Raw genomic sequence first — 26725 nt, forward strand, 5'->3', positions numbered from 1 at the left:
ATATACTTTAATTTAAAAATACTTTATTGCTAAAAAATGCTAATGAAGTGAGCCTAAGTTGTTGGAAAAACGGCACTGATAGACTTGTTCAACACAGGGTTGCCACAAACTTTCAATTTGTAAAAAATGCAATATCTGCCGGGCATGGTGGCTCATGCCTGTAATCCTAGCAATCTGGGAGGCCGAGGCGGGTGGATCACTCAAGGTCAGGAGTTTGAGATCAGCCTGACCAAGAGCGAGACCCCGTCTCTACCAAAAAATAGAAAGAAATGATCTGGAAAACTAAAAATATATATATATAGAAAAAATTAGCCGGGCATGGTGGTGCATGCCTGTAGTCCCAGCTACTCGGGAGGCTGAGGCAGGAGGATTGCTAGAGCCCAAGAGTTTGAGGTTGCTGTGAGCTTGGCTGACGCCATGGCACTCACTCTAGCCAGGGCAACAAAGCGAGACTCTGTCTCAAAAAAAAAAAAATGCAATATCTTCAGAGAGCAATAAAGTGAAGTGCAGTAAAATGAAGTGTATATATACACTCATGCAAAATATAGTAACAACATACTACAATGATACAAAATGCTCAGTGTTCAGCCCAGCCCTGACACAGAGCAAGGGCTCAGTGTGAATTCACTGCTGCAATAATTATTTTTATATGATTATTCAGCTCTCTTGAATTGTTTAGGAGAGAATTGACATTCCACTGTGTGTAGTCAGGCTCAACTGTAGCCCTCTACCCTTTCCCCGGGGCCCCTCCCCCTGTCCGCCATCATTGAAGGCCTCTGGTGCTGGGCCTATTCTGTGTGTCTGAGTGGAGCTTCATCAACAGCTCTATTGAGCCTCTTTCCTTCCCAACCAAGCACCCTGGAGTCTTTGGCAAGTCCTAACAGTTCTGCCTTAGTGGCTATGATGCTGATGATGCTGCAGGTAGTGACAGAAGTGGCCAGGCTATGAGACCATGGAGACTGTGAAAGAATGGAAGGGATGGTGTTGGAAGCCATGGTGATGGTGACCTAAGCTGCATTGGTAATGGTGGTGCAGTGGTGGTAACCTCAGGGGTGACTGTGGTATAGATGAGTGGAAATGAGGAGGGATGATTGTCACAGTGTTTTAAATGAGGCATGACAGAGGGGAAAGGTGCAGGCACGGTCACTGCAGCCCCATAACCCCAGGCTGGTGTTTTCTCACCTCAAATGCCCAGCCTGGGCTTGGAGCATGTGGCAGCACTCTAAGTCCTGAGTCAGGACACCCTCAGCAGCATCCCTAACACCCCACCTATCCCTACACTTGCAGTCAGCCAGTCAACAGGTCAGGGAGAGATGCCTTCTCCCGGGGGTCTTGCTAGCCAGGAAGAGAAGGGGGAGGAGGAAGAGGGAGAAGAGAAGGAGTGAGAGGAGAAAGAGGGAAAGGAGAAAGAGAAGGAACAGGAAAAAGGGGGAGGAGGGAGAGGAGGAGGGAGAAGGGAAGGAAAAATAGGGGGAAGGGAAAGGGGAAGAGGAGGAGAGGACAGAAAAGGAAAAGGGATAAGAGGAGAGAAGGAGGAAAAGGAGGGTGATGAAAGAAGGGAGAGAAGGAGAGGAAGGAAGAGAGAGAGGAGAGGGGACAAGGAAGTAGAAACAGAGAGAGGGAGGAGGAGAGAGAGGGGAGAGGAGGAAGAGGAGGGAATAGGAAAAGACAGAGGAGGAAAAGGAGAAAGGAGAGGACAAAGAGGGCCAATGCCCCGAGGACCTCAGCAGAGTGCATTGAGCAGGGCTGAGAGGTGGTCCTGGCGGGTGAAGCCATGACCTTGGGGGTTGGGTTAGGCAAAGGATCCCTTCCTGGGGTCAAGGTAGCCCCTGCTTAGTTGCTGAGGCCTTGGGTCATCACCAGGCTATTTGGACGCAAGTATCCCCCTTAGGAGAGAAGGCCCCAGCTCATCTGGCTACTCCAGCGTATGGAACTATAAAAGGAGGGTCCGTGGGAGCTGCTGGTTTGAAATAGGGCTGGTGGTTGAGGTGATCACAGCGAGTCGTTGGGTGGCTGGACAGAGCTGGGCTGTCCCTCTGGCCTAGGCTGGAGGCTGCGGCGGCCTAGGCTGGAGGCTGCGGCGGCCGGAGGGAAGGTCCAGCGGTGCCAGCTGTCCCAGGGGCTGCACCGCCACCTGCTGAGCGGCCCAGGCAGCCACGGGTCCCGCGCCGCGGGGCCCACGCGAGGGGCCAGGGCCGCTGCAGGCGACGAGTAGGTAGGAGGGACGCAAAAGGGGGTGCGCAGGTGAGCTCAGGCTCATAGCTCCCCGGCGCGCCTGCCTTTCTCGCCAGGGAGTTGAGTGCCCCGGTAAACACCAGGCGCGATGTGCGCTGTGTATCCACGGAAAGACAAAGCCAGGGCGGGGCGGGGGCGCCGCCCGCGAAACGGGGGAGGAGATCCTGGGCGTGGACTAGCCTCCCCTGGCGCAAGTTGCCCACCGCCTGGGAACCCTGAGCCCAGCCTGCGGACAGGTGGAGCGGGGGCGGGGCGGTGGCTGGGCGGGTCCCGCCCCGGGGGTGGGGCTGGGCGGGCCGGGCGGGGCGGGGCCGCGCTATGCAAATGTCGCCCACGGGCGGCCAATTGCAGGCGCTCCCCGCGCGGCTCCGAGCGCCCTGTCCCGCCGGCGGCCGCGAGACGAGAGAGAGCTAACGAACCGCTGCGGTCCGGCGAGCCCCGAGTGCAGCGTAGGGCCAGGGCGCGCCGCGAGGAGCCGTGCAGCCCAGCGCAGCCGCCCGGCCCTCGTCCAGCAGGCAGGCGAGCGCAGCGCTTCGAAGCCGAGCGCGCGCCACCGCCTGCGCCCCGCGCTGGGGAATGCGCCCTCGGCGCGCCGGCCAGGGGGCGCCCGCAGCCCTCCCCGGGGGAGGCGGCCCCGAGCGCCCCTGAGCCTTCCCATGGCCCGGGCTGGGGCCCGGGCCCTAGGCTGCTGACGGCCCGAAGCCCGCGGAACCGGTTAAGCCGCGGCCGAGGCGCCGATCCCGGCTCAGGCGCAGCGGCGAGAGGGCGCGGGCAGGGCCATGGCCCCGGGGGGCCGCTAGCGCGGGCCGGCCCAACCGGAGCCGCTCAGTGCTGCCGCCGCCGCCCGAGCACCCAGGCTCCGCCGGTGCGGAAGAGGTGAGTGCAGCGGGGACCGGGAGGGAGAGGGCAGGCGGCCGGTCCACCCCGCGACCCCTCTGGGACCCGCGGCATTGCAACTCCGCAGAAGTGTCCGACGAGCGGGGCTCAGCGAGTCGGGGGTCTGCCCGCGGACACAGGGACGACAGGACTGGGGCGGGCTTCGTACCTGTCCCGGCGGTCCGGACCCCTTAGCTCCGGGGCAGCGTGGGCATGTGAGGGCCCGCAGGGTCACCAGTATGCAAAGCAACTTTTCTCTGCACGGTTCTGGGTGGGTGGGTGCTCCCAGACACCCCCACCCTCACGTTGCTAGAGCAGGAGTTCCGATCCCCTTCTCCCGCCTCAGCTCTCTCTCCCTCTAATGCCTGAGGCAGCGCTCTTCCCTGGTAGGTGCGCCTGCCCTGCCTCAGTGTTCCTATCTGAGGACAGGTCAGCCTGGAGGGGAGCGCCATACTGGCAGCCCCACGTGGGGGGTCTCCCAGAGCAGCAGAGCAGGAGGACCGCCAGTCCCATGGCTTTTCTCCCAGCATTGTGTCAGCTCCCTGACCCCCAGCTGCCACCTTGGGTTTGCTTTTACAGCAGGGAGTCCTGCTTGGAATAAGGGCCCAGCGGTATGTGGGGTGTAGGTGAGCTGGCAGAGCCTGCAGTCGGGCCCCAGTTTGAACTGGGGCCCCAGTAGTGAAGTGGGCAGGGGACAACAGGAGCTTGGTGGGTTTGCCTGGAGCAGATGGGATAGGAGGGTGGCAAGGTGGCCCAGGAATGAGGCAGTGCTGGCAGGAGGAGTTGGGGCGGCTGGATAAATAACTCCTAATTCTTGAGATAGCTGTGTTTTGCCACCAACACATTAGTGCCTGGGGAGGGGAGGGGAGAGGAGGGGGCCAACTGAAGGCTCCAATGTGTCCACCATGCAGCTGGGCCAGGTTAGGGACCCCTGTCCTGAATTAACCCAGATTGTCTCCCAGCAGTTGCTATTCTAGTTGCAGAGATAGGGAAACTGCACCGGGGGGGTTGGGAGTCTCATCCCAGCCCAGAGGGGGTTGGATGGAGCTGGGGCCTCTTCTCAGGCTACCCCGGGGGTGTGCCTGGACCCCATAGGGCATGGTGTTTAGGCAGGCGGGGGCACAGACACACCTACCCCTGCTGCTCCCCTTCAGCTCTGAAGAAGCCAGGCCCGGAAGTGTAGAGGTGGGGGCCAGAGAGGAGGCAGGGGCTGGAGAGAAGTCCTGCAGCCCAGCCTCAGCCCTGGCTGCTCAGTATACCTTGGGGGGAGGATGGAGCCAGGCTCAGGTGACCTTGACTGGGAAACTCTGGCCACAAAAGGGGGATTTCAGTCCCAGCTATGCTGGGGTGGCTCTGCTTCCTGGTCCTTGAGGTGTTGGGGGATGGGGAAGCTGAGGAGCCAAGAAGAAGCTCTTGTTGGGGGTGGGGGGAATATCTGAGGAGCTGGGTAGGGGGTGGGATGCTGTTAATTTCTTCCTAGTGTCCCCCACAACCCCTGTTCCTGCCTCCCTTCCATCAGGCAGTTCTCAGCTCTGAGGAGCCAACCTCCTTTCCCTGAGGCAGGCTATCCTCCCCTGCCCCCCACACCAAGCCTGGGAGGTCTGGATCGGGCTGGACAATTGGACCACCTGGCCCCCTGTCCTGCCCCCAGGTGCCTCCGGACTCCTTCCTCTAGCCGCCCCTTCCCTGCACCCCTTGCCAGCCCCAGCTCCTCGGTTCTTTGTTTGAGCGTCTCTCCTCCGTCCCTCCCTCTCTCCTCCCTCTCTCCTCCTCCCTCCCGCCTGCCTCCCTCCCTTGCTCCCTCCCACCAGCCTTCCTTCCCTCTTCTTTCCTCCTGGTGGGCTCCCAGGTGGCGGTGGCTGTTCCTCCTCTGTCCACCCACCTGGGCTCGGTCTGATGTGGGGGCTTTTCTGGGGCTGGGGCTGAATAGAAGGCATCTAGGGGCTGGCAGAGGAGAAGGGACTGTAAAAATGCTGTCCTTCCCCTCCCTGTCCTCCTTCTCCTCTCCTTCCTTCCCTCTCCTTCTCTCCCCCACCAGGCTAGGCTGCCCCAGAGGGGGCTTGGACTTGGGCCTGAGGCCCCAGCAGACTTGAGCATCCCTCATACACCTCTTTAAAGGGCCAAAGCATTGTGGGATCCCTGTAGGGGCTCAGTGGAAAGGCCCCCCCACCTCCCTGGACACCTTAGGTGACTCCAACCCTGTCCTTGGTGACCCTGACCTTGTCACCATGAAAATGGATGCAGGAAAAATGAGGTCATGTGGGGGGAGGCAGGAAGCAGGTTGACATGAGCCCCTGACACATAGGATTAAAGCTGTCCAAGGGACTCAGACTGCATCTTTCCCTCCCCAAGCCAGGATGGTATCTCTCAGCTCCCCTGAGCCCCACCCCACTAGCAGGTCAAGTTCTTGAGCAAACTCATGCTTGTGAAGACGTGTGTGGGCATGCAAGTGGGGACGTGTGCATATTCACACAACTGTTAGTGGGGGCCTCCCAGGTACACCCCGAGGGTGATGGTGGCTGCACAGCCCTTTCTCCCACCTGCCCCCCTTGTCAGAGCCTGCCATTCAGTCAGCGTTAGCTTTGGGCCCCCCCACACCAGGGGAGGGGCTGGTTCTGGTTTTCCCTTCCCCCAGCCAGCCTCCCTAGGAGGGGGCATCTTTGAGGGGAGATCTTGAGGGAACGTGAGAGGTGTGTCAGGCAATCAGGAGAAGGTGTTCTCACAGAGGCACCACGTGAGGGGTGGGCCAGGAGGCCTGAAGCTGCACTTCCTGAGTACCATACATAGTTTGCCCTGGCAGGAGAGGCAAGGGCTCAGGGAGGTGAGTCTGGGGAGGGCATCAGGGTCTGTTAAGTGGGGCCTAAGAGTCAGATGTGGAGCCTGGACCTTGCCTCAGCATTGGTAGCCATGGCAGGGGAGTAACTGCCCAGCCACATCCCAGAGACCTAGCAATGGGCCTGGGGTCCTGCCTGCTATGGGAGAAGGGGATGGACAGAACATATCTGGGGGAAGGCTCTCACGTTGTTATCCTTGATGCCCCCACTTGCAGTGCATCCTGGTGGGGGGGAGTTGGCACAGGTTTATGCTGGGAGGGAGCAATATGTTCTAACAACTGGTGCTGGGCTGCGTTTACCCAACAGCCAGTCTGCCTGGGGAGACAATATTTGAAAAACACAATATTGAAACTTGGACCTCTTGGGGATGTGGGGGGCTCAGAAGGGAACAATGCATCTGGCTCAGACCCTGCCCCAGGCCCACTGACCATCCTGGCTCTCCTTCTTCACCCTCTAGAGGCATAGCTGTAACTTTTCCCTAGCAGGAAGTCCTTCTGCCTGTCTGACCTGGGTCCCTCCTGCTTTGATTTTAGTAAAAGTGGCCGCTGCTATTCTCTGCCTCTCCTTTTCTGACTGATGCTGTCTCTCTTCTGCTTTGAGCTGTCCACTTGTGTCTCACTCATCCCCCCACTATCTCCCCAGCCTCCCCCCACCCCAATAATCAGGTCCAGATTTCTCTGCGCTGGGAGGAGAGCTTTGGCTGGAGTAGGCAGGGATGTACCCCATCTCTTCCCTCTTTCCTTGAGGTGGGAGAAAGAAGGGGAAGCCCACTTTGCTGGGGGTGGGTGCAGGGGAGAGAGCCTGTTGGGAGCTGGAAAGGGCTCCAAGGTCATGGAATTCAGTATGCTCTGAGGCATAGGCTGGTCCCCAGCGGCCCCCATTAGTCCTAGTGAGCCGAGGTTGCCCACCATTGCCTGGCCCATGGATAACACCTCTCCAGACGAAGGCAGGCAAAAGAACTTATAAGACTATTGCACACCAGGGCATTCATGGCCCCCAGCTGGGGGTGTAAGCATGGAGGTACCCACCGAAGGGAAACTGAGGTACCTTGGGCAGAAACTGAACAAGGGAAATGTTGGTAGGGTGGGACTCCCCCACCTGCCTCACACATTCCAATCTTGGTTCCCCGTCCCAGGTGTGCAGAGAACAGAGCCTGCTTCCTGGGCCCTAGGCCCCTCCCACAATGCCTGTCGCTGGTCTCCTCCTCTGGGCTTCCCTACTGACTGGGGCCTGGCCAGCCACCCCCACCCAGGACCACCTCCCGGCCATACCCCGAGTCCGGCTCTCATTCAAAGGTAAGAGGCTGCCTCGCTCTTCCCCAGGAGTCATCCTTTCTTCACTGCACTTGGCTCCAGTGTACCCGAGAGAGAGGAGACAGAGGGCCGGGCAGAAACAGGACAAACTGTACAGCCACATGTGTGTGTAGGGGCAAGAGGGGGACTAGGGAGGTAGGGACTTGCTGGGGAAGGCTGGAGACTGGACCACCTAGACATTTTGCCAAAAGGTCCTAAGTCTGGGCATCTTCCAGGGTCAGATCATGGGTTCCTGGGCTGGGTGGCCTAGGGTCTGGAGGGTGTCTCTCTCTGTGTGATAACTGGGGAGATGGGGGTGTCACTCCTTCCAGACTTGTGTTTGCTGAGGCCCTTTCTTGTCCCTGCTATGTGTCTGGTCCTTCCCTGAGCAGTCCCTGGGGTGGAGGGTCAGGCAATTGGGCAGACACTGGGGAGCAGGACCTGCTCTGCTGGAGTGTGGGTGCTTGAGGAACCTTCCCATGAGTCTCCAGGTGGGAGGGGTTCCCAGGAATCTTGGAGGGTGCTGTTGGCTGTGACTGGCAGGGACGCTACCTGGTGGGTTCAGGCAGAGCTCATGCTATTGTGAGGACCTGAGTACCTGAGATCCCAGTGAGCATTTTGCCTGGGAAGTCACTGGAAGGTTTTCATGATGAGTTAGGGTCTACAGAGTGGGAGGCTGGCTCCCAGCCCCATCGCCTTTGCAGCAAACCCGCTGGGCAGGTGAATGCACATGGTCCACACAGCTGGGTGTAAGGACGGCTTGCTCACTGGCCACTTCCTCAAGGGTGTGTGTGATTGAAGAGTCTACCCTGGGCCTGGGGTGAGGGGCAGTGGCCATGCTGGGGCTTGGGGGACCTGGGGTCACTGTGAGTTCTCAGCCTTGGCCCTCCTCTGGCCAGAGGTAACTTCATCCAGCCGCTTGCCCTGGGTGGGGCCGACTCGGCCGGCTGGCTAGATTTCTGGGCAGCCATATTGGGGTGAGGGGCTGGGCTGACCTTTTCTTCCACAGGCTTGGCTGAGGCCCAGCCCCCACCTCACCACGTCCCCCCACAGGGCCCCTCCCCTGACCTCATCCCACCCCAGCAACTTGATGGGAGGAGTGGGTAGTAAGCTGCTTATCATCAGCATTTCCCAGTCACTGACTTCTGGAATTTCTGCGGATGTGCCTGGAAGACGGCCTCTGCAGAGCCTGAGAAATGGGCAGAGAAGAGTTAATCGGTTTGGGTTGGAAAAACACCCCCTTTCCCAGGCTTGGGAAGGTGAGATATTTATTCTGCTGATACTTCCACTCTTCCCTGGTGGAATTCCTCAGAGCAGATTAATAAATCTTGAAGGCACCAGATCCCTCCTCACCCGTTCCTGGACCCAGGGTGCCGGCGAGGGAGTGAGATGTCTCCTTCCCCCACTCTCTACCACCCTGGAACCCTGTGTCCACTCTGGGTGTTGATTTTGCCATCATGCAAGCAAGGAAGCAGGAGGGATGACACATGGGGAGGTCCTCTGTATGCTCCCTTTAAACCTCATTAGACCTCCGGGGCAAAGGGGCAAAGGCTTCTGTTCCTGTTTTCCAGAGAGAGAAACTGAGGCTCGGGGAAGGGCAGGGCCAAGGTCGGGCAGGAGGAGAGGTGAGGCCAGAAATAGAACCCTGGTGTCCTGGCCTTGCTGGCGCCTACATTGCGTTGGGTCGATTCCCTCTCAATTAGCTCTGAAGCCGACACCCGCAGTGACTAAAAGCTGAACTCGCTGGCAGCCAGCCTACAGAGCTGCCTGCCGTGGTGGCCTGGGGTGGGGCTGTAGCTCGCCCGGGGCATCCCAGGGCCTCCGTGCCTTTGCACACGCAGGTTCCCCTGTCCTCAATGACCTTCCCTGTTCCCATCTGATGTGATGTTGTGTCCTAGTTTTATGCTTAGATGTCACTTTAGTTTAGCAGATACTTGAGCACCTACTATGCACTAGGCCCTGTGCTGAGTACTGGGGACTCTGCAGTGACAAGGTGGGGTACTCACAGTCAAACCAGCTGAAAAAGCAATGGACACACAGGTGGTCACTGCCCTTGGGAGCCCAGCACTTGCTGTGACCAGGCACTGTGCATCCCCCATGCTGGGTGGTCTCAGTCTGGTCATGTGCACACCGAGTGGCCCTCAGTGAGGAGTAGCCCTCACCAAGAGTTTGTGGAGTGAGAATGGAGATCAACGCTTAGAGAAATAGGGATCTCATAGCTAGGCCAGGGGTTGGGAAGGGGGTTGTCCTTCTTACCAGGGTACACATGAGAGCAGAGAGGGGCACTTTCAGAAGCACTGCTGGTCACTCTTGCTCCATGTTGCAGTTTCTTCATCTGTGCCTTGGATGGACACCACAGCTAGCACCCCAGGCCGCAAGGGCTCAGACTGGGCATCCCCTGCCCTGCCCTGGGTCCTGCTGTAGCTGGGAGGTGCCAGTTCCGGCCTGGGTAGGGTTAGACCTTCCAAGCCAGAGGTGCTGGCATGAGGGGCCACACTGCCTAGGCCAGATAAAGGAACAAAGGCAGGAACTGGGCCAGGCTTGGGTTGCTGCCCACCCATCCGCCCAGGCACCCCAGCCGGCTCTAGAGCCAGGAGGCTGTGAGGGCAAAGGGGCCCAGGGTTCAGTCAGATTTGGGGGGCTCCTGTGGCCCATCTCCTGAACTCCTGTCAGTAGCACAGCCAAGATCAGGCAGAAATGAGGGAAGATTTCCAGGAGCAGGCGAGATATTCTTTGATTCCTGGCTCCTGAGAACTCACAGATACCTGGGGCTGGAGAGCCTGGCCAGCGGGACCCTCTTTCCTCCACCCATCCATGCCTGGGCCTGGAGTGCCCTTCACCCAGAGTCACCGGCCAAGTCTCAGATAAAAAGCTCTCCTCTCCCCACCCTGAGACGACCCAGGCTGTGGGGTACCACCTCCCTCCGGGGTAGCAGCAGGGGGGTTGCCAGGGCCCTGCCAGGTCCTTTGTTCAGCCTGGGGAGTGTTTACTTTTTCCCAGGAAGCCACCCCCCAACACACTGCTGCTGCCTGGGCTGGCTTTGTCCAGGGCTTGGGGCCAAGAGGTGTTTGATTGGGGAGAGGGATCTTGTGATGACATGAGGTGGTTGTGCTACTGGGAAAACTGAGACAGGAATAGGGAGAGGGAGCAGAAGGTTTCCTTGCTGGGGGAGGTCAGGAAAGATGAAAATGACAGAAATAATAGGAGGTGGGACAAGGCAGGGTTCCCTCCAATGCCTGCGGACGGTCTGCCTAGGTTTGCTGCGGAGGCTCAGAGGGGCCCAGCGGCTTTCCAAGTCACTTGGGAGCAGGACTGACGTTGAGCCTGGCTCCGCCTGATGCCTGAGCCTGTGCCAGGACTGAGTGTGCAGAGCAGGGGTGGTGGTGGTGCTGTAGGTACAGCCCCTTCCCATGAGCTCAGGACAGGGTTCCAGGATGCTGCGGTGCTGGCCTCAGCCTCCCCAGCCTTGTTTCCCAAGGAAAGGGTCAGCGTCAACTGGGTCGGTTCCTCGTGCCCTCTGCCTGCTGAAGCAAGAATCCAGCTCTTCCACTGAGCAGGATCTCCGAGGCAGCCCTCTCATGTCAGAGATGGGAAAACCAGGGCCCAAGAGAGGAAAGGGCTCCAATGTCCCGAGCAGCCCTGGAGTTTGGGCCCTCTCTGACCCCAGGCCTACTGGCTTGCTCAGTGAGGAAGGATGATCTGCAGGCGAAGGGGGAATAGATGGGTGCCGGTCACTTCCCACCCACCTATCTTGGCCTGGCCTCTGGGGCTAATGGCCCAGAACAGTGCCACCACTCACGTCATTTGCATGTGGCATCAGAGGACCAAATTTACCAGGTCTCCTTGTTTGGAAATGACAAGATTACAGCCCATTTACTTCACTCCTGGAGGGTGGTGAATATGGGTTGAGGTGGAAGTGCCTTTAGCAATCCTTGATGGGCCATTAGCCTTGCTGCGGTGGGGGGGGGGGAGGTGGGGCTGGAGAGCTGGAGGACCTGCTCTTGCCCCTAGGGGCTCCCTGGCCAACGAAAGCAAGGCATGGGACTTCAGATTACAGAAGAGTCAGGAAGGAGAGGATGGAGGCCCAGGAGCTTTGAGGCCTGGGTGGCACCAGGGAGCCAGGCAGGGGTCAGGTGGCTTTGACAGCTATGGTGGGGTTTGGAGCTAGCCAGCCAGTGAGGGGTGGGTGTTCCAGGATGAGCCAGGGTCATGGAGGAAGGAAAACCCAAAGCGTGAGCTTGAGCCCAGATCCCTGCATCTGGGATCTCGGTTTTCCTGGAAATGGGAGCTGCCTTACTGCTGAGAGGGGACTTGGAAGTGGCTAATTAGGGAGTTGGGAGGTCCTGGGGGCTGTCTGTCCCCTAGCTGGCTAGGCATTGGTCTTTGGGGAGAGTGGAGACAGGATCCTTGTTGCCCGAGGCCCAGCCTGAGTCAGCCAGGGTCCAGGCCTTTAGCTTTAGCTGTGGCCCTTCCAGGTCCAGCCAAGCTTTGGACGGGACCACCACTGGCTGGATCTCCGCAGCACAGGCCTCGTCTCTAGTTCCCTGGCATGATGTCCACCCCCTCCCTCCCTGGCTCCAGCTTCCCTTGGCACTAAGCGAGGAGCTGGTGCATGCTCAAGGAGTAAATCATGTTCCTTGGCAGCCCCCACTGCTTCGTAATCGTAAAGAATTTAAAGAGAAACCGCCAAGATAAAAATCTCACCCTAGCCTGTAAAGGCATCTTTCACCCTGTGCCTTGGGAGGCAGCAAGCCTCAGAGTGGGCTCTTGGCTGCCCGCACCTGTGTGTGTGCCCCTCTGATGCCTTGACCCCCCTCAGAGGTGGTAAGAGCTCAGAAGGTGGCTTCAGGGCTGTGGTACCTGGCCCCTGACTCCTGAGAGACCTCCAGCTTCTCACCAAGGGCAGAGAGCAGGGCACTTAAATTTGATAAAATGCAGAGGTGGTGGTGATGGCTCAACTGGCTGACCCTGAAGGCAGACAAACCCCAATTCTATCCTTGTTGGCTGTGTGATCTCAGACAAGTAGCTTAGCCTCTCTGAGCCCTGGTTTTCCCCTTTGTAAGGTGGGAATGGCAGTGGTCCCATGGAAGCAGCATCCTGAGGACCCAGACTGCCTCACTTGCATCCTGGCTGTGGGGAGACCTTGAGTGGTGAACTTTTCTTTGTGTTCCCACTGCCTTGTCTGGAAAATGGGGATAAGAGTGGTACTGGCCTCACTGCACTGGGAAAATTAACTGTGCGAATGTTGTTACTGCCTAGGTGAGGGAAGTCTCAGGAACCAGGAGCTGTGCTGATGGTGGCAGAAAGGTGAGGGCCGAGCCAGGGGGATGCCCCAAGGGTCCCACACTGCCTCACCCTTCCCTCCAGAATTCTAACTGGTAAGGGAGGTGGCATTTATAAAGGACTGCAGGAGGGACCTGAGTCCTGTGGGGTGGGTGGCATGGGGTCAGGAGGAGAAAAATTCCTACGACAGGCACGTGGGCAGGCTTCATGGAGGAGGCCACATCTGAAACAGGGGAAGCGGGGTCATGGGAGAGGCAGAGCAGGGGAGAGGCGGGTGTATGCAGTGCAGCTCCTGGGGAAGAAGGCAAGATGCTAGATGGAGTCTTACTTTTGAGGCGAGGATATAGAGTTTGGACTTTCTATTTGTGGTTTTTAAGTTCTTTTTTCTCATGGCAGAGGTACTAAATATGTATTATGGAAAAATTCCAATGATAGGGTACATTTGGTGGGGAGTGAATGCCTTGGAAGTAGTTCCCTGGAGATGAGCTCCTGAGCCTGGCTGGGGCACATGGCCGGCTGCAATAACCCCTCCTGTGAATACCTCTCTGGCTCCTTAGCTTGTGCTAGGGGTGACCAGACCTGGCTGCCCACTTAGGCATCCGCTCACTTAGGGCTGGGCAGAGAGCATGTTTGCCTGGCCTAGCCTGGTGTGTCCTGGGAATCTGAGCCCTGCCTCAAGGGAGCCCTTTGAGCTTTGGAGGAGCAGAGAGGATTCCTGCTGCATTTTTCTTAGAAATAGTAAGAGGGCCCTTGCCAGAGGCCTGGACGCCAGAAGGCTATGGTCTGAATCCAAAGCCTAGCTCACGTGGACGCCAGAGCTTGGCAGGCCTGCAGCACCCCCCCCCCCCCCCCCCAGGCTGCTGTGCAGCCCCAGGGAGAGGGTGGAGGCCTCCTGGGCTCCAGACTCTGACCACTGGCCTGACCCAGCAAAAAGTGGGATCCGGGCAGTGGCTGCTGGCCTAGGATCCAGGGGACAGCCTGTGGGGTAGGGACTGGGGCTTGGCTAGGTGACTTATGGCATTCTCACTGGGGCCCCCAGCAAGCACCAGCTATCCGGTGCATCTCTCTGCAGGGCAGGGACAAACCCAAAGCAACAGGCCCCTCCAGGGATCAGGAAGCCTTTGGGGCTGGGAAACCTCAGTTCCAGATCCCCCTCCCCCACTCTTCTTCCTTCCTTCCTCCCCCTGCGCCCCTGTCTCCCCCGCACCATCACCACCCTTCCTTGGCTTCCTACCCGGACATGCTCTTTCCTCTGAGGTCTCTGCACCCAGCCAAGAGCCTTGTTTCTTCCCACTTGGGGCTCAGTGCTGATGCCGTCGTTTCCCTCTGTGGCAGAGCCCATTGTCGTGTTTCCATTGGCCAGCTAATGTCCTATGGGCCATTCGCTACAATTGGCAGAGCAGAAAGAATTTGGGGGCCCTTTGGGCTCCTGCTGCCCCCAAGGCTGAGTGGGCAGCACTCCAGGGGCCTTTGCCTGAGGCTGCCTGCACTGTCATTTTGATGCACACCTTCCTGTCCCAGCACCAGGCCTGTGTGGAGTGCTCTATGCCTTAGCTTGACTGGCTACCAGCTCAGCCCTGCCTGGACTCCTGAGCATGCATCTGTCTGCTCTCTGCCTCAGTTTCCCCATCAGAATGTTGGGGAGGGGGGCTAAGACTGCCAGGAACATCCTTGGAATCTCTGGGCAGGGGATGTGAAGGGGCTGCAGGAACCACAGGAGTCCAAGGAGGGCAGCAGAGATGAAGGCTGGACCCAGGGCAGGGGGAGGATCTTGACACCCACCAGCCTGTCGGACCCATCAGGGCCTGGCCTGTCCATCTGGGTGATTTATCAGAGTAAATGAGCCATGGAGAGTTTGTTGTCTTTTGCAGTCACGGGAGGAGGAGGAGGTGGTGGAGGAAGGAGTGAGAGGTTTCCGGGCCAGGTCTGGAATGTGGGAGGAGGGGTGGTCCCCGGGTCTCTGGAACTGGAGGCGCTCGCTGAGCAGCCATTTCACTCTCCCCACCTGAGAAATGAATCAGTGCAACGCCCCTCAGGACTAACCCCTCTTCCTACCCCCTTCACACTTCTTGGGGCACATTCCTGTGTGATCTGCTTGCCTGGCCCTGGTCACCTCTTCCCACCCCTTGCTCAGAGCCAAGTCTCTTGACCACGCTGTGTCCTTCCAGAGCTGAGCTGGAGCTCTAAGCTCTGCATGGCTGTGGAACGCTTAAATGTGTGCTCACAGGCAGCTATGCATGCTGTTAAGGTCCATGTAGGACCTCTTGGCCCCCTCAGACTCAGAACAGTCAGGTGCCATGGGGCCACGGGGGTGGGCAGGGGTCAGTGGAGGCACCTAGGCTGGAGAGCTCCCATCCACTAGGACAGAAGATCAAAAGTCCCTGGATGTCCTTGGGTGTGGACCCTCCAGGTCTGGGCTGGCGTGTGTGCCAGGGAGTGACCCTACTGCTCCTTCCCTTCTGGCTTTTCCTGGTGAGGATGAGCCTGCCCCTAGCCTGTCCTCTCCTGGGCGGAGCAGGTGGGCGCTGGGGCGGAACGGGCGTGGGAACGGCATGCCTGGGCCTGCAGGCCCCAGCCCCCAGCCCCTGAAGCGGGAGGGACGGAGCGTGTACAGTGGAGCTGTAGCCCAGCTGGGCAGCTCTTACCCCGAATGTATTTGGTGAACAGCTGGGGTGTTTACAGTAGCCCTTAAGAAGGGGCCCCTCGTTCCAGAAGATTTCCCATCTTGAAGGTCCCACTGGGGGCTCTTCTGACTTCACCAACTCCCTGTACCCCTGGGATGGATGTGTCAGGGATGCAGGGGCTATAGCACCTGCCTCTCCACCCTCTTCTCTGGCCTTGGGTCCCTCTCCCCTGGAGGAGCTGACATTTCCCAGGAAGTAGCAGCTCTAGGTGGTGAAATACGGTAACTGGGTCCTCAGTTCAGACATTCAAATTAAATTCAATCAGAGCCAGTTATTGAATAAAAACACATGGAGTCATTTACATGTTAATTATGTTGAATGGACTAGGAGGCCATAATTAGTTGCTAATTGGGTGAGAGTGGCTGTAATTGGTTTTGTTGGCATCGACCTGGCTCACCTACCTGGGGGGAAGGGGGGTGGGTGTGGATGGCTCCTAGGGAAGCCTCTGGGTCTCCAATCTGGAAAGCTGGCCAGGAATGGGATGGGGAGCAGATATGGAGGGGCTTAGGGTCAGAGGAACCTGGAGCCTACCCCCAGGGATGGGGCAGCTGGTGTCTGGTTTCCCATCCAGAACATCTGGGGTAAGGGAGAAGGAACTAGGAGAGCTAGCCCCAGGTCAACAGTGACAGCCTCCCCTGCCCAGCCCCATGTGGGACCTGGGCTGGAACAAATGGAAAGTGCCCAAAAGAGGGCCCATGGGAGCACAAGGCAAGTGTCACTCTGGTATCCTCCTGCAGGTGCTGGGCCTGGGTCGCACTAGTCAGTGGTTGAGGTCTTGGCCTTGGGGCATGAGTGGGTGTGCCGAGTAGGGGAAGGTGGGCAAAGGCATCTGGGCTGCCCTGCCCCCAGTTCGACCTAGCTGGGGCTCCCAGGGTTGCAGGGCTGTGGCCAGGGGCTGAGGCCTTCCGGCTGGCCGCTCATTAAAAGAGGATTAGGCTGGGAGCCAGGGGGCCAGCCCAGCCCCTGGGCCTTCCTCTGGGGCCCCTCACAGCTTCGGGGGAGTGAGAAAGAGGCCGGAGGCCAACCCTTCCCAGAGCTTGCTGGGCTGTCCAATAGGGACGACCTGGGTCCTGCCACTGCTCTCACTGCCACTGCTACCTACCCCCGTCTACCTCAGTTCCCCTCCTCAGGAGGTCTGTCTTTCTGGTGCATGAAGCACTGACAAAGACCAAGGCCAGCACCCCTCTTTGCCCCCAGTCCCATCTCTCTTTGGCTCAGGGATTAGGGCTGCCCTCGCACACACGAGGTCAGAGGTCTGAGCCAGACTGCAAGGATCTGTCTGTCGCCCCCTAGTACCCAGCCCTGTGGGGGGAGGTGACGCTGTCAGTCAGGGCCTACTGCTTTGTGGGGCTGTAACCAAGGGGGCGGGGCGCCCACCTCTGCTCCAAGACCCCTGTGTCTGCAGCAGCCCCTGCTTCACTGGCAGCAGACCTGGTGTCCTGGAGACGGGCGGCAAGGGATGGGGACAGTCCACTTGGTGTCTGCGGTGAGGGCTGTGGACACGCCTCCTCAGGCCCTGTCCTCACTTGCCACCTCCTTTAAAGTGAGGCCTCATCAGCTACTTCCTAGAGATGAGCAGAGACGCCCAGGAACAGGCCCCGAGCACCGAGAGTGTCCCTGCCTCTGGACCTTTGCCAGGCCATTCCGGGCCAGGACCCTGAGTGTCTAATGGCCATGGGAGAGTCCCAGAGACTGGGAATGGCTGCGGAAATGAGGTGTCTGATGCCAGAAAAGGCTCTTCCTTCCCAATGACGGGAAAATCCTTCCCGGATGTCGCCCCACCCAAGCTGTGCCCAGCCTGGCTGAGAGTATGGGGGTGGGGAGCCCTTCTCCAGAGACATCACCCAGGCACACCATCCTCCCTCCCCACCAAGGTCAAAGCTCATCCCACAGAACCCTCCCTTGTGCCCCAGCCACTCTCTCGATATTGCCATTCCAATGGGGGAGAGGTGACACCTCTGTTATCAGAGTCAGGCCTGGGACAAGTGGGGCAGAGGTGGGGACTGGCCTGAGGACATGACCAGGGTCCACATCAGCCCCCCACCCATTGATACCACCTCGGGCTCCCTGTTCCTTCTGGCCCAAGTCCCTGCCCCTTAGGAGTGCTGGGGCGCAGTAGGATCTGGCCCCTGCTGACTGCAGGTGTCAGAGGAGGGCACCCAGTGTTACTCAACCACCTCCTGCTCTGACCCAGGCTTCTTGCGGGAACAAAGGACCCCAGACCCTTTGCTTTGTGTGGGGGGGAGCGGAGGAACAGGGCACCAGTTTAGCCTCACCCTGTGACCTGGGGTGAGCACCACTCTTCCCTGGGCTTCAGCCTTCCTGTCTGAAACTGGGAGTGCAGGTCCCGTCACGGGAACCATTGTTTCGATTTTTTCCTACAATCTATATGAGCCAGGTTAGCAGTCTGGCCGGGGGTTGATGAGGTTGGAGCCCTGCACCTCATTTGCTCTGGGACCCCCAAAACTCCCACCCCTCTTCACCTTGGTTTCCCCTCCTATAGGCCGGGTTTGGATGAATGATTCGGGATTTAGTTCCGCTTCCATGGGTTGGGGAGGGGGGGGACACACTGGAGTTGGGGGTCAGGGCTGAGTCAACAGGAAGTCCCTTCCCGCCCCATGGTCCCCTCTGCTCCCCACTCCAGCACTAGGAAATAGGGTAGCTAGGATGGCAATGGGGGTAGACGTCCTCTAAGAGACAGTGACATCTGGCAGCCCGCTTCCTTGGGGGAAGAACTTGGGACCGCATCCCACTCTCCTCTCCCCTCCAGACATGAAGGATGGGTGGGAGGAGACCCAGGGAATGGCTGGCGTCAACCTCTCCCTCAGATCAGAGCAGGACTCCCACCCAGGATCATTTTGACTGTCAGTACTAGGAGGCCCGAGGGATGATCTAGGCTGGAAAATGAGGCTCAGAGTGCCCCAAATGGGGTTGTGAAGCTCACGCCAGAAACCCAAGCCAGAGCCAAGGATCCCTGATCCATGGTCCCAATCCTTCCTCACCCACGTGGCCTCCTGGGGGTTCCCCTCCCCTATCAGTTTCCACAGTGACTGAAGTATCACGTCCTGTGACACCAGAGCCATTGACGCCATATCCCACAGCCACTGGGAGGGGTCTGAGGGTCCTGAGTCATGTGCCCTGTCGATGGAGAGCGAGTCACCTTCCGGCCGTGGCCGTCCTGGCAGGCAATCTCCACCACCAGGACTGGCTCCCCTGGACCTCCCCCGCCTTCAGCCACAGACGTAGGTGGATATCCCCTCCACGCACTCTGGCACGTCACTTCTCTTCCCTGTGCCCTGAATGTTGTGAGCACAGGGCTTGGCACAGAGCGGGTGCTCGATGACTGGCAGAGGCTTCCTCCATGCCCACATCCCAGGACAGACTGGGGGTAGGGGCACAGAGGGTGCAGAGGCAAGATTCAGCTCAAGGCTAGTCTCCCGCTCCCCAACCAGGACTCAGTTTCGTCATCTGCTGAGTGTTTTCTGCCCTGCCTTTCTCACGGATGGAGCTGGAGCCCAGGAGTGCTGGGGCTGTGGGAGCAGGTTGGGGGCTCTCGGGCCTTGGGCCCTGGAGTCCTGGCACAGCAGAGGGGGAGGGTGCAGATTATAGAGGCCCAAGGCTAGGCAGGAGTAGAGGGTAGGGATTATGGCTGATTGCGTCCCTGGGGGCTAGATGTTTGAAGCTTCCCCCACCCCGAGTGCCTGTGTCTAAAGGTGTCCATGTGAGCCTCTGCCACCTCCACCTCCAATGCCCCCCAAGTGCTCCCTAGCCCAGAGGGATGGGTAAGGGCACAACTGAGGCCATGCCCCCAGCCAGGGTATAAATAACCCCTGGCGGTCTGTCCCAGACTGGGGGCGCTCCACTGGCAGTCCTACTTCCTCTCTGGCCACTTCCCAGCCCTGAGGGTGGGGGAGTGTTTACTTTCCTGTTGTCACTGTGGCTGGGTGGCCAGGCGAGGGACTCTGAGTGGCCCAACAACAGGTGCAGGACAGGTGCCCTGGCTGCCCTGCTCAGAACTTCAGAGGCACCGCCGGACACGCGGGTGAGGCCATAGCCAGGCCGGGATCGGCCCTTTGATCCCTCGGAGTCCCTGCGTCCTAGTGGTTGGCCAAGGTCATCACCTGTATTCCCTTGTCACTGCATAGTCAGGACTGGGCAGGCAAGGCCCTTTCTTGCCCTCCAGCCCCTCAGAGTGAGGTCTTAGTCCTAGATGTGGGCTCTGGGTCGGCTGTCAGAACCCTCCGGCCCCAGCCCACCTCTGCCCTGCATGGCCATCTCAGCATGTCCTGCAGCTCCTGTCTGATGCTGCTCTCAGACAAAGCCCTCCAGCTCACCCCAGGGTCCCTGGCACACCGGCAGGGGTCAGGGTCAGGCAGGCCAGTGAGGGACAGCTGCCCTGAGTGGAGGGTGACCTTGACTGATGGGATGGAGCCACCTGCTTGTCCCACCTTGAGGCCGTGTCCAGAGCCTCAGATTCCAGCTGTTCTCCCCCTCCAGATGCCTTGGGACCTGGCCCAGACCTCCCCCTTGAGTGTCCCACCTGTGACATGGTTATCAGCTGTGGGTAGGGGGGATGGGACACATGTGATCCCCCTGGTAAGGGCTTCATCCGTGGCAGGACACGTGTGCATACCTGTGCCGTGTGTATACACGCAGGTGCTCTTCTGTGTGCTGCCAGCTGAAGCCCCCTGTGCATGTGAATATTCATTTCTCCTTACAGTGTTCCCTCTCCTACTGAGCTAAAAATAGCTGGGGGTGGGTGGAGAAGGGGCTTGCCAAGGGGACCCCTTAGCTCTCCCCCTCCAGAAGCTGGTTTCCAAGCCTCGTGGAGTCCTGTGTCTGTCATTGGCCTGTCAGTGGCTGAGCTCCATCCTGTCCTTCATCCCCAAGAGGGAGGACTTTCCCCAGAATCCTGGGAGTGGGAGGGCGAAGCTGCTGGACTCATGCGGAAGAGAACACAGAGGACCCAACTGGACCCTGCCCCCAGCCCTGGGGACACTGTAGCACCAGGGGGAGAGCCTCTTTCCCAGAAATGACTGTCCCTGGTAGATTCAAAAAGTTCCACCATTAGCAGCCTTGTGGGGCCTGGGGGAAGCTGGGAGTCTGGGGGGGAGTGTGGCTCTAGCGAGGCTTTCCGGTGTCCTGGCTAACCCACTTCAGACTGAGTGGGGACCTTGCTGTGTACCAGCTGTACCCTCTGCCTGGGGTGGCAGCTGGGGTGGGGACAGGGCATGCAGGCTCCACGCCAGCATCTGCAGGCTATCTCAGATAGACCTGGCCCTGCTCCCACTTGCTCATTAACCCCTTTAGGCCCCTGCGGGAAGCCATCCCCACCCTGGGTGTGGGAGCATCAACCCCCACCTGAGCAAAGATTCTTTGATGCTGCCACACACCTTGGCCCACACCCACTGCCTTTCATTGGGACCCTGAGCTGGCGAGGGCTGTCTGTGAATCAGGGGTTTAGCTTTGGGTGTGGCCCCTTCCCTGGCCTGCCTACCTGTCCTACTTTCTCTTGCCAACCTGTCCGGGACTGGAGAGGGAGCTAAGTAGGCCCTGGGAGGGGAAACCGGAAGTTTAAGACCAGGTCCTAACTGGAGCCCTGTCCTCCACCCACAGAGCTTAAGGCCACAGGCACCGCCCACTTCTTCAACTTTCTGCTCAACACCACTGACTACCGAATCCTGCTCAAGGATGAGGACCACGACCGCATGTATGTGGGCAGCAAGGACTATGTGCTATCCCTGGATCTGCACGACATCAATCGCGAGCCCCTCATTGTAAGGGCCAGCCCAGGTGGGGGGCATGGGGGTGGGGGGCGTGGAGCCCCAGGGCTCGGGGCCCATCCAGCAGCTGCTGCGTCTGACTCCTATCTCCGGCAGATCCACTGGGCGGCCTCCCCACAGCGCATTGAGGAGTGCGTGCTCTCAGGCAAGGACGGCAATGTGAGTGTAGTGGGAAGGGGGTGGGTGACCCCAGAGAGGGAACAGGGCTGAGCAGGTGTCTGGGCGTCTACACAACTTTCCGTCTGGCCCCAGGGTGAGTGCGGGAACTTCGTCAGGCTCATCCAGCCCTGGAACCGAACACACCTGTATGTGTGTGGGACAGGTGCCTACAACCCCATGTGCACCTACGTGAACCGTGGCCGCCGAGCCCAGGTAAGTCCCACCCGCCCTGCCCCGATGCTGCTGCCCCCACTGGTGGCTGCAACCCAGGGTCCTGATGGGAGGATGGGCTTGAGCCCCAGCCCTGCCACTTCCAAGCCCTGTGATCTTGGGTGAGTGACTTCTTTCACCCCACTTAGCCTCAGTTTCTTCATTTGAAAATGGGCTAACAGCTGCCTTTCTCACAGGTCGGTGTGAGGAAGAGGCAGTGAGCTAATGCTCCCAAAGCTCTTAGCGCTGTGCCTGGCACATAGTAAGCACTCACTCCATACATGGCACCGGCTCTCTTGGCTATGCCTGTGGACCGTGCCCCTGTGTCCAAGCCAGAGGGCCTGGCAGAGGCCTCCGCGTCGGAAGGCTGGACGCCTGGGTCAGCTTCTGCCGTGTGGCCTAAGGGAAAGCCGCCTTCCTCCCCCGAGTCCAGGGGGTTGGGAAGAGCTGCCCCTTCCCCAGCTCTGCCCCCGCCTGCTTCTGTCCTTTTCCATCTCCATGTAGGCATGTGTGTGAGCTGGTGTGATCTTGTGGGGCATGTGTGAGAGCGACTGGACCTAAGGGGCACATGTGTGTGCAGGTGTGCGCCAAGCCTGTGTGTGTGTGCATGTACACGAGCATAGACATACTCTGGGGGCCCATGTGCTCACGTGTGTTCCTGGCCTGTGTGGTGTGAGAGGCTGGCAGCCCGAGCCCGCTCCCCCAGCCCCTGCCACCCCCAGCTCTAACCCCTGTTCCTCGTCTTCTCAGGCCACACCATGGACCCCCCAGATGGAGGTGGTCAGAGGCCGCGGCAGCAGAGCCACAGATGGTGCCCTCCGCCCGACGCCCACAGCCCCACGCCAGGTGGGCCTCATCCCTCCAGGCCTTTGCCAGGCAGCACTGCCTATGAGCTGAACTCGCCCTGGGCCTGCACGCCAGGCTCGCCTCCCCAGCCTGCCCTCTACCTCTGTGCCCCACCCATCCCACCCCTTCCCCTGCAGTGCCCTCAGGCTCAGAAGGCATTCCCAGCTGGATTCATGTCAGCCTCAGTGTGACCCCTGCAGGCAAGAAATCATGACGCCACCAGGTGGGGAGGACAGGAGCCCTGGGGACAGCTGTGCCTCAGCCCTCAGACCACGTGTGTAGACACACAAGAGCACATACCAACATGCACTTGGCACCCCTTACTCAGCACCCAGAGTGGGAATGTGGCACATTCGTGCAGTCTGACACATCACTCCCAGGTGTCCTTGCCCATGTCTCCCATGGGACATCCAGTGGACACAGTGTCCTGCACACTCACGTGCTTAGGGCTCTCTTCTCCCGGGGTGGTGTCTGTCCACTAGTCATGACCCGGGTCTGGGCTGGGATAGCTGGGGCTGGGCAGGGGCGGGCAGGGGGGCAGGGGCTGCCGGTGAATGAGAGAGCGTGTGTGCCTGTGGCGGGGAGTACCGCAAAGCAGGATCATTCGGATCCTGTGTGTCTGTCCAGAGTGTGAGCAGGAAGTTGCGTGTGTTGGCAGTGATGCGTGCCAAGCTGTGCGTGCAGCCCCTGTGTGTGCAGGAAGCCATGTGTGCAGAGTGTAACTGGAAGTGGGCCTGTGTGCACCTTCCCATCACCATCCTGCCACCTGCTGCCACCTCCTCCTGCCTCTGTTCCTCTCTCCTCTCCCCTTCCCCTCCCTTTGCCCTGCCTTTCCCTTGTGGCCCATGAGTGCATCCCGGTCCCAGTGCCTTCGCCAACCTTTCTCCTAGCATTTTCCAAGCTGGGCAGGGAGGCACGGGGGGCTTTGCGAATTCCAGTTGGTCTGCACTGGACTCCTCAAATCCTGGCTCCCTGGGGAGATAGGTGGAGCCTGAGGGCTCTGCCTAGGGGCAGGAAAAAGACCATGGCCCATTGGTCCATCCTGAGGACACAAAATCCTGGGGTCACAGTAACCTTAGAGCTCTCTGGCATGGTTGGACCTGATGGCAAAGGACAGGACCTCAGGCCTTTAGCCAGTGCCCCCTGCCCTGGCCAGGTCTACAGGCCCTCCTTGGTGCAAGACAGGCAGCCACAGCTCAGAGAGTTGTGCCTCTGTGGGGCCCGTGGTTGGCCTTGGCCAGAGTCTTCATGCACCAGTTGGCATGGAAGGCTTCAGCCCCTACAAGCCCACTCTGTGCCCATCTCATGGCCCCCAGGGTGGGGCCCTCCCAGACTTGGTTCCTAGGTCTTATGTGAGACCTGGAGCTAGGAAGCACCTCCCTTGGAATCCACAGCATGGCCCTGCCCTGGGACACCTGGCTGGATGGAGTTCAAGCCCGAGGAGCTCTGGAGAGTGCAGGGGATGAGCTCGGGGTGTTCCTGAGGGCTCATTCTCACCCTGGGGACTTGGGGCCCTTGGGACCCTTATCCTTCCTGGTGAAGGGAGTGGCCTGGCTGGTGCTGAGCTCCCTCTGCCCTGCAGGATTACATCTTCTACCTGGAGCCTGAGAGACTCGAGTCAGGGAAGGGCAAGTGTCCATACGACCCCAAGCTGGACACAGCTTCAGCCCTCATCAGTGAGTGCCCCTACCCTACCCTGGTTCTACAGCCTAAATGTGTGACCTCTGCCACTGGAGGGGGGGTGTGGCACCAACATTTATACCAGGGCAGAGACCATGACCAGTCTGTCCCTGAATTCCCCCACAGGACCTCACCTGTAGGGGGATGGGGTGCAGGCCAGAGCCCAGTATGAGCTGAGAGACTAGGTCATCTGAGCCTCCATCCAAGCCCTCTGGATTGGGGGCTGCGGGGGCGAGGTCCTACCCTGGAACATAGTATGGGAGCAGACAAGCCAAGTGTGTACAGGGGGAGGCATGCAGGCACCCCCATAGATCATTCCCAGTATGTCTAGAGCCTGGGAGAGGTCTGTATGGAGAGCATGTTTCTGCTCTGGGCAGGGATCTGGGAGAGTTGGGAGCTGTTCTCAAACCCCAGGGTGGGTGAGCCTGCCACTGACCCTGGCCCATGCACTCTGCCTGCCTTCTGGCTGCCCCACCCCATCTGCCTTGCAGAGCAGCTGTTGGGCACTGTGCCACCTCCAAGCCTGGGAAAGGCCCCTGGGTGAGGGGGCAGGCAATATCCCCCCCTCTTAGCAAGTGAGAAGGTCCTGGCCTGGTGGTAGAATCCAGACCAGACAGTCAGGTGAGGGAAGACACAGAGTGAGGGTGGGGTGCTGGAGCCAGGTAAATTGTTAAATTTTTGGAATTTTGTGAGCCAGTTGTTAAACAAAGCTGTTAGTAAAATTTTAATTGTATAAATTTATAATTAAATACTAAAACAAAGGTAACAACAACAAAAGGTAAAAGATACTCAAAACTCATTACAGGTATACATCAGAGATATTGCAGGTTCAGTTCCAAGCCACCATAATAAAGTGGATATCACAATAAAGCAAGTCACATGAATTTTTTGGTTTCCCAGTGCATATAAAAGTTATCTTTATACTGTGTTGTACTCTATGAACCGTGCAATAGCATTATGTCTAAAAAATGCACATACCTTAATAAAAATTACCTTATCACTAAAAAATGCTAGCGATCATCTGAGCCTTCAGCAAGACATGCTCTTTTGCTGGCGGAGGGTCTTGCCTCAGTGTTGATGGCTGCTGACTGATCATCGTGGTGGTTGCTGGAGGCTGGGGTAGCTATGGTGATTTCTTAAAATAAGCCAACAGTGAAGATTGCCACATTGATTGACTCTTCCTTTCATGAAAGATTTCTCTAGCATGCGATGCTGTTTGATAGCATTTGACCTATAGTAGAACTTCTTTCAAAATTAGAGTCAGTCCTCTCAAATCTTGCTGCTGCTTTATCAACTAAGTTTATGTAATATTCTAAATCCTTGATTTTCATTTCAACAATGTTCATGGCATCTTCACCAGGTGCAGATTCCATTTCAAAAAACCACTTTCTTTGCTCATTCATAAGAAGCAACTTCTCATCCATTCAAGTTTTGTCATGATGGCAGCAATTCAGTCACATCTTCAGGCTCTACCTCTAGTTCTCTTGCTATTTCCACCCCATCTGGTACTTCTTTCACTCATGACTCAAAGTCATGAGTGTTGGAATCCACTTCTTCCAAATTCCTGTTAACATTGATATTTTGACCTCCTCTCATGAATCATGAATGTTCTTAGTGGCATCTAGAATGGTGATTCCTTTCCAGAAGGTTTTCAATTTACTTTGCCCACCATCCATCAGAGGAATCACAATCTATGGCAGCTATAGCCTTAGGAAATGTATTTAAGTAATAAGACTTGAAAGTTGAAATTACTCCATGATCCATGGGCTACAGAATAGACATTATGTTAACAGGCATGAAAACCACATCCATCTCCTTGTACATCTCCATCACAGTTCTTGGGTAACCAGGTGCATTGTTAATGAGCAGTAACATTTTGAAAGGAATCTTTCTTTGTAAGCAGTAGTTCTCAACAGTGGAGTTAAAATATTCAGTAAACAATGCTGTAAACAGATGTGTAGTCATCCAGGCTTTGTTCCATTTGTGGAGTACAGGTAGAGTAGATTTGGCATAACTCTTAAGGGCTCTAGGATTTTCAGAATGGTAAATGAGCATTAGCTTCAACTTAAAGGCACCAGCTACATTAGCCCCTAACAAGAGAGTCAGGCTGTCCTTTGAAACTTTGAAGCCAGGCATTGACTTCTCCTCTCTAGCTATGAAAGCCACAGATGGTATTTTATTCCAATATTATCTACATTGAAAATCTGTTGCTTAGAGTGGCCGTCTTTATCAATGATCTTAGCTAAATGTTCTGGATCAGGGGCAGGGAAACTTTTCATGCTGGAAGGCCACATTAATTTAGCTATAATCAAATAAAGCCACATTCAAGAACTTCAATTAGATGTACTTAAAAATGTACATTATTTTGTAAAAATCTAACTACTATGTACTTAATAATTTCAAAAAATGAAAACTAAGTTAATTTTGAAGTTAACTAACCTTTTAATGACTTTGTTGTGTCTGCTTTTTGTTGGAAAGCATTTGAATATTTGCTTGCAGCATGGAGGTCTGGTTTCAATTGATCCTCTAGGATGGGTATCAGTCATTTGTGACCTTAAGGGCGTCTAAGGGTATCTTGATTTGGGTTAGGTAGGAGAATATAGATTCGCAGCAATAAGTGGTTGAAAAGCAAGAAAGCATTTTTTGGGCATGTTGCCAAAGGCATGGGTGTTCTATTGCATTTTTCCATATTTCAATTGGATCTTTCTTAGCATCAAACAATGATTTTAAAATGTCACCTACTGGCCGGGCGCGGTGGCTCATGCCTGTAATCCTAGCACTCTGGGAGGCCGAGGCGGGCGGATTATTTGAGCTCAGGAGTTCGAGACCAGCCTGAGCAAGAG

At 57.6% G+C, this 26725-nt stretch overlaps 1 protein-coding gene across 2 annotated transcripts in view; it reads left to right on the forward strand.

Annotated features, from left to right (window-relative positions):
* Positions 1–2669: 2669 nt before the first annotated feature.
* The window catches only part of SEMA3F (sema domain, immunoglobulin domain (Ig), short basic domain, secreted, (semaphorin) 3F), a 34179-nt gene continuing 10123 nt past the window's right edge, over positions 2670–26725 (forward strand). The window contains exons 1-7 of one of the 2 annotated variants that reach the window (XM_012657348.1): positions 2670–3111; positions 7081–7240; positions 20821–20981; positions 21084–21146; positions 21240–21359; positions 22107–22202; positions 23785–23878. In XM_012657348.1, coding sequence (XP_012512802.1) covers positions 7129–7240; positions 20821–20981; positions 21084–21146; positions 21240–21359; positions 22107–22202; positions 23785–23878 — 646 coding nt within the window. In that variant the 5' untranslated portion in view covers positions 2670–3111; positions 7081–7128. The remainder of the gene's footprint in view (positions 3112–7080; positions 7241–20820; positions 20982–21083; positions 21147–21239; positions 21360–22106; positions 22203–23784; positions 23879–26725) is intronic. The other variant, XM_012657425.1, reaches the window with a different exon arrangement.

This window comes from Propithecus coquereli, unplaced genomic scaffold (genome assembly GCF_000956105.1).
Source record: "Propithecus coquereli isolate 6110/MARCELLA unplaced genomic scaffold, Pcoq_1.0 Scaffold1, whole genome shotgun sequence".
Classification (NCBI taxonomy): Eukaryota; Metazoa; Chordata; class Mammalia; order Primates; family Indriidae; genus Propithecus; species Propithecus coquereli.